General features: G+C 40.6%; 1 protein-coding gene across 1 annotated transcript; it reads left to right on the top strand.

Annotated features, from left to right (window-relative positions):
* The first annotated feature begins 1,077 nt into the window (after positions 1-1,077).
* irx2a (iroquois homeobox 2a) lies at positions 1,078-4,726 on the top strand. Its single transcript, XM_053327092.1, has 3 exons — positions 1,078-1,317; positions 2,579-2,984; positions 3,816-4,726. The coding sequence occupies exons 1-3, from the start codon at positions 1,078-1,080 to the stop codon at positions 4,724-4,726; spliced, it is 1,557 nt and encodes a 518-aa protein (XP_053183067.1).
* Positions 4,727-15,229: the final 10,503 nt, after the last annotated feature.

The raw sequence follows: 15,229 nt of genomic DNA, 5'->3' as shown, positions 1-15,229 counted from the left end.
TTGGTGGTAAGCTTAGTGTCTGTATAAAAGCGAGAATGTCTCTCATACAGAGACAATCAGCCAGCGCCAACAGCTTTATTATTGCTGATGGATGTAATTGTAATAATAAGGGATGAGCGTATTTGAGATGAGCTAAGTGGTTGAAATTAAGGAGCCGGTTACGCCTCCCGCAGGCCAGAGAGCTCACTGCCCGAGGAGTGCGCGCGCTTATCGGTGCTCGCACGCATTCATGGATGTGTCCACATTTGATAGCTGGACTGACAAAATAACCAGCTGCAAGTGGAAGAGCACTGGCCATTTTATAGCCTCTCTCTCTCTCTCCCTCTCCCTCTCTCTCTCTCTCTCTCGCTCTCTCTCTTGTACAGCGCAAGTTTTGATCAGACAGACGTCATGTGCCATCCAAACCTTAAAACAATAACCATAATAATAAAAAAGGAAATGTCAATTTTAAATTCTGATCCGCATCACCTGTGAGGTTAATTCACCTGAAACACATGACAAACAAGTCAGACCGTAGCAATTGACGAAACAGTAACAATCTCATCCACTTGGTGTATTTTCTCATTTTATTGAAAATAAAATATGTTTTTATACCTCACACTAAACTAGACGACTCCAGTCAAGATGCAGAGAGCCGAGCTACTTTTTGCAGTGTGGAGTCTTGGTTTTGTTCAGAGGCTCCATTTCTATGAGGCAGAAAGGGGGCGGGGATGGTATATTCAGATGAGCCGGAGTGACAGCTCCAGTTTCCCCCAATGCTCTGTGTGTCTGAAACTCCACTGGCTCCTTCCCTCCTAACTCCTCACTTCATAGTGCTGCGTACTAAAAACACCGGACGCTAGGGGATCAAGACGCATGCCACATTGCCTCTATGTGGGCACTTTAACAGATCTTTCGGGGTTTTTTTCCCAGTAAGGGGGCTGTGGAGGGAGGACTTTTTTTTATTTTCATTGTCTGATGACTGTTTGCACGGCTGATTATTGAGTTAATTGTTTACTGTTTTGGCTGTTGTTGCCCGCCGCCCTGCGCGTTTTTTCCCTTCCTTTTTGGAATCGGCGACCTATACCGCGCTCACCAATGTCCTATCCTCAGGGTTACCTCTACCAGCCCCCGGGCTCTTTGGCACTTTATTCGTGTCCGGCTTACGGGGCCTCGGCTCTGGCTGCCCCGCGGAATGAAGACTTGGCGAGGTCGTCCTCTGGCTCAGCCTTCAGCCCTTACCCTGGATCGGCTGCTTTCTCCGCCTCGGCTGGTGCAGGCTTCTCCAGTCCACTGTCATACTCCACGGATCCAACCACGGGATTCCCATCTTACATGGTAAAATATCTCATAAATCCGTGTATGATTCTGTAAAATAAGCTTCACAGTCGGTGAATGTGTCGGCGTGTTAAAGTCTTTAGTGCGCAAAATGTTAAAGTGTCTCTCACAGGCACACAGCGCGATTAAACCAGCACCGGTTTACAATGTTTATGTTATGATTCACACGTCTGTACCTGCTTGCGGAACTTTTCTAGTTAATGCACGACTGCTATACATTCATACCCAGTGGCCTAGTCGCCGGGTCCTGACTATAAAATCCTTGACCCCTTTGGCTTAAATGGGATTTTTAAGCATGAGCTGCAAATTGTACCGGCTTGACCAACGCTTAATGCTCACTGCGCAGCTAATTATGTAAAACTGAATACCAACCAAGATTTTCATTTGGACCTTTTTTTAGTCTCTGAGCAGTGACTTTATGTGTCATAGAAAATTAACATAACACCAAAGCTATAACTCTTTCTTCCCCAGCAGTCGTTAAAAGCACCAGGGGATGAAGTTATTGACTGTATGCTGAGTTGAATAAACGGAATTTGAACATGAAAAGCAAGACTCGCAATGCTAATGTCACAGGGCACTTCAAGCGTTTTAGGAAAGGTGCATATCAAGTGATTTGCTAATGGGATTTGTAATGCTGCAAAGAGAAGATGTGTTAACACACTGCGGCTGCCACAACAAAACAAAAAGCAGCCACCGAAAGAAAATGAGGGAGTTAATAGGTGATTACTGAAAATTGAAATATCCGTTTTATGACCTTAACGGGTATATTAACTGGAGCCCTGTTATTAGTTAATCCGATAATGATCTTAACCATTAGTTAACCATTAGTTTATGCTTCTCTGCGGCCTGCTTTTCCACACGGTGTGTTTTTAGTACCTCTGCTTACAATCACACTGATTTATTTATTTTTTTAACTTTGTAAAATAAACACACACATAACAAAACATTTTAATCATATTTTATTATAAAACAAAAAAGCATGGATAAAACCTGACAATGTATTTATAGCGCTTTACAGCCATTTTTCATATGTTCCAACAGGTTTCCATAATCCAAAATGAGTTGATAAAGTAGTAGAGCATAATCGATGTTTTTCACGAGTTTTAAGATTGTTTTAATATTTGATTTTCTGAGTATTTTGTCAATTAGTCACCTTACTATAACCTATTATATTATATTATATTAAGAAATAAACACAGTTGTCAAAGTGGGTACCAGAAAGCACACGGCAGACTTAAGACTTTTTTCAACTTTCCTCCAGAGCTCTCCATATGACGCGCACACGACGGGCATGGCCGGGGCATTAAGTTACCACCCATACGGGAGTCCAGGGTACCCCTACCAACTCAACGACCCTGCGTACCGTAAAAACGCCACCAGGGACGCCACGGCCACCCTGAAGGCCTGGCTGCAGGAGCACAGGAAGAACCCCTACCCGACGAAAGGGGAGAAGATCATGCTGGCCATTATCACTAAGATGACCCTGACGCAGGTATCCACATGGTTCGCCAACGCCAGGAGGAGGCTCAAGAAGGAGAACAAGATGACATGGGCGCCCAGGAATAAGAGCGAAGACGAGGACGAGGAGGACGGGGACGGGGAGAGGAAAGAGGTGGAGCGCTCTGACAAAACCCTGGATAACAGCGAGGCTTCAGCGGAGGATGAAGGTGGGGTATAATCTGGCGACCGAGCCAATGATCCATTTAACAATTCAGGGAAGGATGGGGGATGAAGAGGAGGGGGAGTGTAGACCCCTTTTATTTACTGTATTACTTATTTAGAGCAATAATACATTGAAGATATGAAATTATGAAGTCATTTTTAATACAAATAATCTGATTTGAATAATATAATCAATTATGTATGCGGAAAGAAAAATTCAAAGTTATGTTTTAAAAGAGACATACATTATGATATTTAAATAATGCAAGAGAAACCTTTGTGTATTATTTTTGAAAGCATGTTGATTGATTATTATTCTTATTTTTATTTATTATCTTATTTATTTTTGTTGGATAAATAACCAACATTTTAAAATTAATAGTTTATTGCTATTAATTATGGCATGTCACTGCGAAGTATAGACACACACACAATCACTCATAAGTTGCTTCAACTAAATGACATTGTTAGTGTTACAAAGTATTATCTGGACAGGATCTTAATATTGTCATTAATTATGTAGACATGCATTATTATCACATAAATGTAATTTTATACGTAACGTTTTTTTAACTTATTGGAGTGTGAGGTTAAACACAAAAGTGATTGCTTTGAAAACACTTGATCATTGAATATGAATTGACCTCAAAGTAAGTTTAAGAGCATTCATTGTAAAAGTTTTTTCTTTAGAATATTATTTGCATGAATTACACTGGACCAACGCTTTTTTGCCTTTTTTTTAACTATTTCGTTTGTTCCATCTCTCTATATTATGTCCTTTTTCTAACATATTTTTCATTTTTTATTTTATTTATTTATTTATTTTTATTTCTCAGGTATCAGCTTGCACGTGGACACTCTGACTGACCACTCGTGCTCGGCGGAGTCTGACGGGGAGAAGGTGAGCTGTCGCGTGGGAGAGCTGGGCTCTGACCAGGGCGGCGACAAATGCGACGACGAGGACAGCGAGGACCAGGACCAGAACCAGACCCAGAACCACAACCCGCCGCGGTTCCAGCTCTCACCCAAACACGTCACATCTTCACCTCTAACGGGGGTCGAAGCGCCGGTTCTCAATCATCACCAACACCATCACCACCACCACCTCCATCATCTCCACCATATTCACAACCAGCGCGAGGATTTGGCCCGGAGCCTCGTCAATAGCAACAATATTAACACCAATAAATCGTCTTCATGCCTTGATAGCAGACCTCCTTCGGGGGCGCCTCCAAACCCTACAGTCAAGCCCAAATTGTGGTCGCTTGCGGAGATTGCTACCTCAGACCAAAAGCAGCAGCATCAGCAACAGCAACTGGGGCAGACTGGGCAACCAAATTGCCCCTCCTCCAGCGGTGGCCTCCTTACTCCCCCCACGTCCTCCACCACCTCCCCGGCTGCCAGTTCCCCCTCCCTCTACCCGACCCCCTCCATCCTTGGAAGACCTATTTATTACACTTCTCCCTTTTATAGCAATTACACAAACTATGGCAACTTCAGCCCCCTGCAGGGCCAAGGGATCCTGCGGTACACTAATTCATCTGGAGTGAGTCTGGCTGCAGCCGCCGCCGCCGCCGTCGCTGCTGCAAACGAGGGTCTCAGCTCTCTGGAGGCGAGCACAAACCCCAAACACAGGCCAGACTCTCCCCTCGTTAAAAATAACCCAAACCAGATTGTTGTTGTCGAGCAGCAGCAGCAACAACAGCATTTCAGATCCGCAAATTTAGAGGGAAAGAAAGGTACGTAATAACGACGTGGTACCACTGCTGAGAAAATGATAACCATTTTGAAAACTTATTTAATCTAGTGTTGAATCTTGAGGTTGTATTTTTTCTTAAAACACGTGAGGGAAATCGCTCAAAAAAAAAAAAAAAAAAAAAAGTCAAATTAGCTCACTCCTTTTCCAATGCAAATCAACTGGTGTTCTTTGTGTCACTTTTGTCCTGATGCCATTGGATAATCTGGGGTTGTTTTTTGTTTGTTTGTTTGTTTTTTTTGAAAAACAAAAATGACTTGTTTCAAGCAATCTTGCATGAGAAACAGGTGACATAATCTCACTGCTGGGTGGTTTTCACTTGTTTTAAGATCAATACGATTTTAGGAGTAAACTATGAGACTAAATGATTTATTAAGATGGACATTTCACTGCACCGTCTAAGCAAATGAACGTGTACTATGGCCTATAATACGTTTTTCAGATCAGTTATATTTGTGGAATGATCAGTTTATAATTGTCATTCTTTTTTTTCTTCTTTTTTTTTTTAAACTATATGCATATTTTGTTCTTTCATTCTTGGTATTTCATTAATTCATAATCAGTAACACAGCGGGGTTTTCAATTGCAGCTGACTCTCAGTATAAATGATAGGGACATCATAAGTGAAGTCTATTGTAAACAAATGTGCAAAAGTACACCTTCATATGTAGACATTCAAATAAGACCACATAGGCCTCACCTCAGCCTAACCACGCGCATTCACATGCACGTGCGCGCGCATACACACACACACACACACACATATACACATATAGTGGCAACTTGTGAATTCAACAAGCAGGGACATGTTGCCATAACTTTGAGCAGGAATTCAATTTTAAATGTCCCCTCTGATGTCTATGTGTGTGTGTGTGTGTGTGCGCGCACAGTGGGCCCCGAACCTTATCTCTCAGCTTTGGATAATTATAATTACACAGGGTCAGTCAAAAGCAAACAAATCAGTTACTTTGCTCTGCATTCATCAAGTGCAAATTTACACCTTAATATATATATATCACTTTGGTTGTAGTGGTGGTGGTGGTTACTTTGCTTATGCACATTTCAAAGCGTAAACGCCGCTGTGTAGAATATACACGTTTTCACTGGCAATTAAGTAATGGGGATTTTAATAAGCACTTGTAGTATGGAGCTGTTTTGGGTAAAGCCATCCTGATAAACTTTGGGTTTTTCTGGGAATGTGAAGGGAATGAATCATTTGACCATGTGGGGGTTTTTTTCTTTAATTTCCATGGGCTGCAGGTAGGTGTCACAATTGCTTTGACTATAAGGCGAGTACGGACAGCACCTTTTAGCCTCATGTTTTAACCCCCATAACCTTTACTCCAAACCGGATCCAGTGCCACCGTATAGTCGGAATGAAAAGCTGCTACCGCTTCCTCAGCCCCACACAGGCTGACACACTCTCTCTACAGATGATTATTGTATTATTTCATTTTATTTTTTCTTTTGTTTTGATGCATTGTGGATAATTTTATATGCTGGTTTGGAAAAAAAAAAGATCTCCCATCATATGTGATTTACATGTTATTTCTCAGGTTCATATAGTTTTGCTTATTTGCCACGGTTTGTTATTTTAGTATATATTTACGTGTGGAAAAACATAATTTGGCCTTTCTGTGAAACCGTAATTTGCAAAAGGAGATGTTATTATTGGGACGCAAGGCGGACGGAGCCGAAGTGAACTTGAGGACTTCAAAGTGGAATAGCCTACATTTGATATTTATTTTTTTAAATGATGGCGAAATGATGCCTATATTTATGCAAGTTGTATTGCAAAAAAAGGGAAACTGACATCGTCTGTTTGTTTTGTAAATATATACATGGACGCCGGTTTTTATTTGGGAAAAAAGCTACACAATCTTGTTATCAGGAGTACTTTTACTAATTTATATCTTTGAATGTAAATAAAATAAAAGCGCTAGTATAGATGTACTGGCGGGGTATGATATCCATTATTCAAATGAGAAAATATTAAACTGTTTTCCCAACTATTACATAAATCTTGGAGAGTCATTATTTTATTCGTAACAGACCTGTATTTAACACTCAGACATTTTTATTTACTCTGGTCATTATATTCTGTCAGTCATACGCAGCTGGGAAATGCTTGATGAATCTCGCTTTTCATAAACATTATGAGTTTTCACAGATTGCGCAATCCATTCTTTCTAAATGGACCATCATTTCCTTTTAGGGCCTCATTCTGGTCAGAGAAGCTCCCTCGGCCACATATTCATGACCTTGATTGGGATAAACGACATACTTATTTCATTTTTCTTCGCTTTTTTTCCCCCCACCTCTCCTCTCTCGCACTGCCACACATTTATTTTTCAGTGTGATTAATATAGCCGCGGGACGCATCGGGCATTATGGGCTCCCAGCGGGGCCCATCCCTGGAGCTTTTTAGCCTGGTTCAGGATGGGTCAGCCCTGCCTGCTTCATTACGGCAAGGCATTGAACAATCCATAAAAGTCTATCTAAGCATCTGCCAGCTCCAATGGGCTGTGTGATGGGCACTAATCGGACAGGCTTTCCTCTGCTTTTCATCATGTGCTTGGTTATTATAGCGGCTTTGGGACACTAATTAAACAATTTAGGGAAAAAAGCTTAATTCTGATTGAATGATTATTAATAATAATTATCAATATTACACAATTATATAGATATTTATTTTTTAAGGTTTCTTATTTGATATAAATATGTATTCCAGTATTATGTCACCCATAGTTGTGGCCTTGTAGAATGTGAAATACTCAAGATCAAATATATCTTATTCCTATCCTCCAAGAAGAGGCTTCCATCATTGCTCCCAGCCAGACTAAAAGCTAATCCTTCATTTTCCAGTTGAATTTGAGCTTGAGTGTTGTCCAAATCTCATGGGACTCCCTTTCACCTTGGTTTTCCTCCTCCTCCTCCTCCTCCTCCTCCTCTTCCTTCTTCTCCTCCCCCCTCTAACCGCCTCATCCAAAGGTAGTAATATTTGGCTGCCACCAGGGATGTAGTGCAGGGTAAACCCACCGAAACTCACTTAACCCACCATTTAGGGTGACAGAAGTCTTTTGTGGCATAAATTCATGGTGTACTTTGCAGTGAATAGTGCCGCACTGTCAGAAATGTTATGTGTATGCCACAAGTCTTTTAAGGTGAACAAACACATTCAGTGATGCTTTTTCCTGAAACATATTGATTTGTTGTTTATGCTGGAGGTTGTTCCTCTTTTGATCATCACTGCCGGAAACTCAAAATATTTTACTCACCTTTTTATTTACCTTTGCTTCACTGGCAGCCATCTATATGGACGTCATGGATGCTATAGCCCCTGGCCAGCTTCTCTCTGCTCAGCCCAACTGCTTTCATTAGGAGTTGATTTATTGAAATGCATGCTTTATTCTCAGGTGGGCTCCCTCGGGGACTCAGCACTGTTGTCAAATAGCACCAGAGGCACTCTCCAAAGCACACAGGGGCCCTGCCTCTCACTCCCTCTCTCACCCGCTGCTGCTCCCTCCAAATGTCAACATTTGTTCTCAATGAAAAGAGTTATTGTTTCTGTTAAAAAAAAAAAGAAGAAGAAAAAATCCAAGCTACCGGTCGCCTTTGAACACATGAAAAGAAACTTCCACCCCACCTCTTTGTTTGATTGAGAGCAACGGCAGGTGAAAATGGGAGCAAGGCGTCCATTGCACATGACAAACCTCAAGCTGTGAAGCCTGTTATGAGAGACGATTGTGAATTCATGCCACAATTAGTCACAATTGTACAGAGGCATTTCCGTTCCTTTTGAAGAACCTCTTCGCCTCACAAACTATTAGCAGAAGAAACCGGGGTGCCCTTGACACAGTCTAGATATTGATCCTCAAGGGCAAAACAGACAATTTACTGCCTTGCCAAGTCTGCAGTAAAGTGTAAGACCTAGCTGAGCCTATATGCTTTTAAAGTAAGAGAACAATTTAAACGTATCTAGATAATTCCATCCATTGCATATCAAATACAGTCATAATCCTATCATATAGCTTACCAATGAGGGTGTGTTCATCCATACTAAGGACTAGTTGTCATTGAAAGCTAAATTGATGGTATCGCAGGGCTCATAGGCTTCACATGAGTGTAGACTGGAGAGCAAGTAGACTCATTTCCCTTATCGTTGATCAAATAAGCAGCTCATATATGCAGATAATTTATGAGCTCTTTGTATCCTTTATCTTCCCATCAACCCTTTCTCCTCCAAAATGCTTTAGACATTAATCTCTGACGCACACCTGTGTGCCTCACCAACAACTTAATGCAGCTATAGTTTTATGATATAGCAATTGGGTGTTATTTTTTGTTTTGTTTTTTTAACAAACTGTTTGTGTAGGTGCAGGCTTGAGGGTGGGCTGAATTGCACTGAATTATACCCAGACACAACAAAACTTAAAGAGAAATGACATAAAAATCCAACTTGCATATATCATTTATCAGCATGTATTAATGGACCTAAACTTGCATCTCTTGACAGCAGGAACAAGCCAGATTAATTAGCCTTTCTTTTAAACTATGGGCAATCCATTGTGATGAAATTGGAAAAGAGCACCTTAACATTTGTCAAAGATTCTTTGAAACTGAAAGATGTAAACGTACCTTTAAAATTAATTGTATAAACCAATGATATCAACAACGATTCCAATTATTTTTCATAACAAGTATTTACAGCCTTGTATTCAATGAAAAGGGGAGAGTGAGAGACGAAAGAGAGCGGCATACAAATCAGGTACAGGTGTGTTTAATAAGCCACATCAAAGTGGACAGGGGATTTTAAAAATGAGTCTGGGGTCCTGTCCTCTCGTAAAGGTGTCAGGTGAAATGTTCACTACTTTGGATGATCAAGGGGAGTCAGCACACACACACACACACACACACAAAGATACCAAACACACAGATCCTAACACCCCCCCCCATACTCTACCCCCCCGCCCCACACACACACACACACACACCCATGTGCTAATGCTTGTCCACACGACAGTCTAAACAAGACCATTAGGAGCCCTGACTTCCAGTCCTAATTGACAGTTATGTTTAATGCCTGTGGTGAGTAAACACTTCAGAGTAGTGGACTGCACCTTTGGGCTGTAAATAAACTCCTGTAAAGGTGAATGTAAAAGGTGAGGTGCAAAAGACATAAAGCGCAATTTATGGAACTATTGGTGTGATTAATGTGGTGCTTGTGTGTCCGTCTGAGTGTGTGTGTGTGTGTGTGTGTGTATTTCTGCACTTTTTATTCACAAGTATAAAGCATAATACATTGCTGTGTTTGTTAGTATTCATGAAAGACAACATATAAAACAAAGGATTAGCATTTCAGAATCAGAAGGTATTTTACTGATTGTTTGTATGATGTGTATCAAATGTTTACATCTGTATTTTATGTGAAATTCCATCCAGAGGTGTGAACATTTTCTCTTAATTTTACAACATCAGAATGACATTTAAAGTGTCATTCTGATTAACATGCTAGTATGCCATTAAAAGCACACACACAGACATGTACAGTATTGGACTGTCTTAAAAGTAATAAATACTGTGAGTGACGGAGTGGTGACATGGGACTTAAGTTACTGCAAGACCAGTAAAAGGAAGCTACTGTTACATAAGTGCTACCACTGTCTCCATCTCTGTCATTAAGTGACACACTCACATTACAGCACACATACATTTGTTAGTACAGTCACACACACAAAACAACACAAACCCATGTGACATGTTCACAGGAATATTATGTGTTCACAGTGAAACTACACCACCTGCTGGAGGTATAGAATACACAGTCAGTCAGCGAGGCAGATAAATTCTGCATGTACAGATCTCCATTAATAAACCATGTTGCTGTTCAGTAAGTTGTTGTTCGTCTAGTGCATAACTGCACAACAGAAACATTTCATCATGCACATAAACAATAGGTATATGCACATGCACACTAGGCTTGCCGTGGTAGTTGTTGTTACACGGTGTTCTGGCATACACTGGTTACACTGCAATTGCAAAATGCTAACTATACTTAGTCGGACAACGTACACTGCAATTACAAATTGAAAGTGTCTGCTCTGTGACAGTTTGCAGCAGAGACGCAACATCGAATAGCAGAGTCAGTGAAAAGCGCAAAGTAAAGGCATCTATTTGGCAATATTTGGGATTTAAACGTAATGCTAATAGGGAACCTGATTAAGTTAATGAAGCAATCTGTAAACCTTGTCTGATGAGGGTAGCAGAATCTCGAAGCAGCAACTCTAATCTACACACACACACACACACACACACACACACACCTTCAAGTACTGCGCAAGAATGGCTGCCAGAGGTTTTGTTAACATTTTGAGGTTTAGTGCCGCTCCCAAATTTTTCGATTTTCACCCAATAATTGCACCACTTTTACATTTTTTTAGTACTAGGTTCGAGTTATGTGCGTAGGCTAGCTTACAACTTAAAATAAAAATAAATAAAATATGATACATATTTATTATTTTTATTTTCAACAGCAGGGGTAAATCCCGAACAAAAAAATAAGAGCCTTGACATTGATGAAGCAGTGAGATAGGCTAGATTGTATTTTGCCATTGCTCTGTTCAGTTTGAAAATGTACCAACCTTGGTCTCACAGCTTTTTTTTTTTTTTTTTTTAGATAGTAACTGGCAGAGAGGCCGACAGGAAACAGGGAAAGAGAGGGGAATGACCTGCAGCATAGGTCTCTGGCCAGATTCGAACCAAGGATGCTGTAATTATTCAGCATGCGCTCTAACCACTCGACCACCAGGGCGCCCCCAGCTTCTGCTTCTATTGTGCTCCTTCTGAACTGTAAAAACCTGCGTTAACGGTCTTATCTGATACTGTCCTCATTTTCCCCTATCCAGCTACTCATTGGTGTCTGATCTATCTGTCACACTCCTCATCTCCTCTGCTCTCGCCTCCAGTCCTCTTCTCCTCTCTCGTACACACTTTCCCATTCAAATGAATGGGAAAGTGTGTCCAAACATTTGACTGGTACTGTATATCAACCAAAATCCAACAAAGTCTCTCATAATATTTGATATGATGATTCAACAGAACACATGTAAATGTGTGTCTTGGAAATACATGTTTTCATAAATAGTGCGCCTTATGTGTGACAAAAACCTTTGAGCATCAATGAGCTACATTAGCTAGCTAGCTAAAGAGCCCACTTCTTCACCAACCTGAGCGTGTAAATGAGGCAGTGACACACTCACACATCTGCTGCAACAACAGGAGATAACTCTTCCTCCACCTCCTCTAGTCTCGCCTGTGCCTCGTAGCCATCATCTTTTTTCCATAGCCTTCGAGTCTTGCCTTGGTGAATTAGCTAGCTAGCTAACGTCAGTAATATTCCACTGATAATTGCAATGATAGCCCAGTCAAAATATAAATGCCTCATGTAACTACCTCAATCTGAGGTCCAATGGGTTTAGAGGGTTGGTGTAATACACGTACACACCCAATAAACTCAGTAGGAAAATATTAGTGTCTAATAGCCATTTAAATACTTAGTCCAATTTTCTCTCTTTGGTTGGAATAAATATACCTCCTGCATTTGCCCTACGTGGGGGTAATATTAGGAGATGTGACGCTAGGGTAAGGGAGAGAGAGAGAGACTGTGTGTGTGACAGAGTATGAACTTAGCAGCTGTGAACGCAGTGGTGCAGTGTGTGTACAGTTTAGAATTAATGCTACAACTCTTCAAGACCCGAGTCAAGTTCCCGTGACCTGCTTGCCACCTGCTGACGTTGGGTTGATGGTGGTGAGTAGGAACATTTTGTCATATCGCCCTGATTATTTCATCACTTTTGCGCATGTTGCACAGTTGTTCCAATTGAATCCGTCAGCACATGTAAACACCGCAATGTATTGGATCACATCCCATGTAAACAGTTGACCCGGAATCTTCAACTGGAATGATTTCAATCAGGAAGAAAAAAGCATCCATGTAACCACAGCTACTAACAAGTCATTTTACCGCTGTACTTCTGTCACATGCATTCACAAAAACTGCATGCACACAGTGTGAAGTAGGTCTGCAGCTTGTATGACACACAGAAGACCTAAAGGTACTTGTGTATTTGATCGATAAGCAATTCTCGAGGACTTTAAGTAATGCATGATCGGAAAAACAGATGAAGAGATCCAGGGCCTTTTTCTTTTTAAGTGCCGGGGCTATTCATAAAACATTTGGGGAAGCTACACCTTGGATGCCCAGGCCTCACAACGCCTTTTTTAAGCATTTGTGTTGTTAAGTATGATGATGATGAACGTTAAAACGCTCTATAGATATTGAGGGTCATTGACAAATATCTTGTAAAATGTACGGTCTAACTGGTAACATCAATCACGAGTTTATTAACTGTTGGGAAAATGTTCTCACTCTGCCATCTCAAATGCACACACCAACACAGACATACTAAACCAGAAGACAGTAAAGGAACTCCTTCATGTTTGTACGAAGCCTTTAGTCAAGATTTTGGACACAGCTCAAACTAGACAAGAGTTTGCCTGTAAAATTATCAGATAAATAGCAGTCAATGATTTTAAAATAAAACATGATGAATTTTTTATGTATGAGATACTTTAAAACCTGTGATGTGATTTATTTCCATCTATTTGGACAATATATGTGGTGTGTGAAGGTGTTTCCACATGCGCTGTATATGTGTGTATTTATTTACACGCTGTGATGTGTGTATGACTGCAGTTAACACTCAGTTAGCCCCTCCATCCTCAATTGTGAACTGTCAGCTTTTAAGATCACTGAGTCCAAGTGGATGAGACAGACATGCAAAAACGTGGTTTTCTCCTCCTGTCTGTCTGGAGTGTTTTATAAATGAGCTCAACATGTCTGCGCAGAACCCTTTTTTCCCATCACGTACTCTGTGAGACATATCAGGGAAGTGATTCATGTTAAATAGTATCTGTCAGACATGTCGGCTAATTAAATGAAGCTTTGCTTTAAGCGCACATTTTAGTGTCATGACTTTTCACTTAAATCTACAGCTTTCAACCTAAGCTACTAGTCAATGAGTAATGGGGCAGTGTACAAATCAAACAGCATTACATGTAAATGTATTGAAGAAAAATTCTGACCTAAGATGCTAGTTTAATGAAAATAACCCAGAAGACATGCCTAGAGGCACAGTCTGAAGTACTATATATTAGCTGCCAAATGTTCATTTTAGGAATATTCTTTAAACATGTTCCATCACCTTAAATTATATCTACATGTAGTAAATCAAAGGCAGCTGAAGAAGCCTCTTAGATCAGTTGGGGAACATCTTAACACCAGCTTTAACTGCAAGATATCCACCTGGATAAATGACAAGAGCATCTTTATTTAAAGACCATGTAAAGTGAATTCAGACATTTTCTTCTAAACACAAATAGGTCATAAATGTATTTATAAAAAAGAGGTAAAAAAACATTTCAACTATTTAGATCTGAATTGTGGAGCTAGGCTTCACAAACTGTGTTTCAAGATTTCTGTGTTCAGGATTAAGTGGGCGGGTCTGAAAATCACTGCCGCGTTACGTAACGTGGCAGTGATTGGCATAAACCCGCCCTTTCTGCTGTAGAGGTATAAATACAGCACACACTACTACTAGGTGGTGATTCTGATTGACAGGTGATACTTGGTAGGGGGCGGGGTTTCAGCGAACTCGGCGGGCACTCCCACAGTGTTTGGTAGCAGAGAAAGAGGCAGATTTTTAGACAACTTTGAAGCCTATTTCAGATATATTTGGAGATTTTTTTAATCATTGAAATTTGGCAGGGTGGTTAACAACACACTTTTCTGTGGTATGTCAAACTCAGAACACATATTTATTCTTACTTTACACAGACTTTAAGGTAAATCCAAAAACAACAACCATATTTCAAGACAAGAACTTGAATATCAGATAATTCTGCAAAACCTCTGATCTGTTTTCCTACATACCATGTTAACATTTTTAAAATTCTCACCATGTTGTCAGCTTGGTGAAAGACTGTGGTTATAGCAAATAAGATCATCCATACTTCTTCAACCTTAAACTCTGCCTGGCTACCGAGTGGCTACACTATTTCCTGCATTGGCACTGAATGTTGGTATTGGACGCAAATTGTGAAGTGCAGAATTGTCCAATATGGATGTAATTCTGAGGGATGCTGAGCTGTTTCATGTAGCAGTTGATTGCAAAAAAAGAGGATGATCAATCATTTTAATGTCGTTAACCGAACAGAGCTTGAAAAAATGAAGTAAAAACCCTAAACCTCTCCTGGGCTGGTAAAAAACACATTAAATACTGGCAGATTACACCTATTTTCTTCTTTTTCTCCTACATTTGACTGGTCAGCAAATGTACTATTTGTCTTTGCTGTCCAATGGGAGAGTGTAGACTGCCACGTGTCTCCCCCAATAATAACACAGTTGCCAGCCACTTTTTTTCACCTACAGTTCAG

The sequence above is a fragment of the Scomber japonicus genome, chromosome 10, assembly GCF_027409825.1.
Source record: "Scomber japonicus isolate fScoJap1 chromosome 10, fScoJap1.pri, whole genome shotgun sequence".
Classification (NCBI taxonomy): Eukaryota; Metazoa; Chordata; class Actinopteri; order Scombriformes; family Scombridae; genus Scomber; species Scomber japonicus.
The sequence above is the reverse complement of the archived record's forward strand: the minus strand, read 5'-3'. Positions and strand labels throughout refer to the sequence as shown.

Coding starts and splice junctions, on each gene's coding strand:
- irx2a (XM_053327092.1), top strand. CDS start 1,078: ATGTCCTATCCTCAGGGTTACCTCTACCAGCCCCCGGGCTCTTTGGCA. Junction 1,318..2,578: donor CGGGATTCCCATCTTACATG/GTAAAATATCTC, acceptor ACTTTCCTCCAG/AGCTCTCCATATGACGCGCA. Junction 2,985..3,815: donor GGCTTCAGCGGAGGATGAAG/GTGGGGTATAAT, acceptor TTTATTTCTCAG/GTATCAGCTTGCACGTGGAC.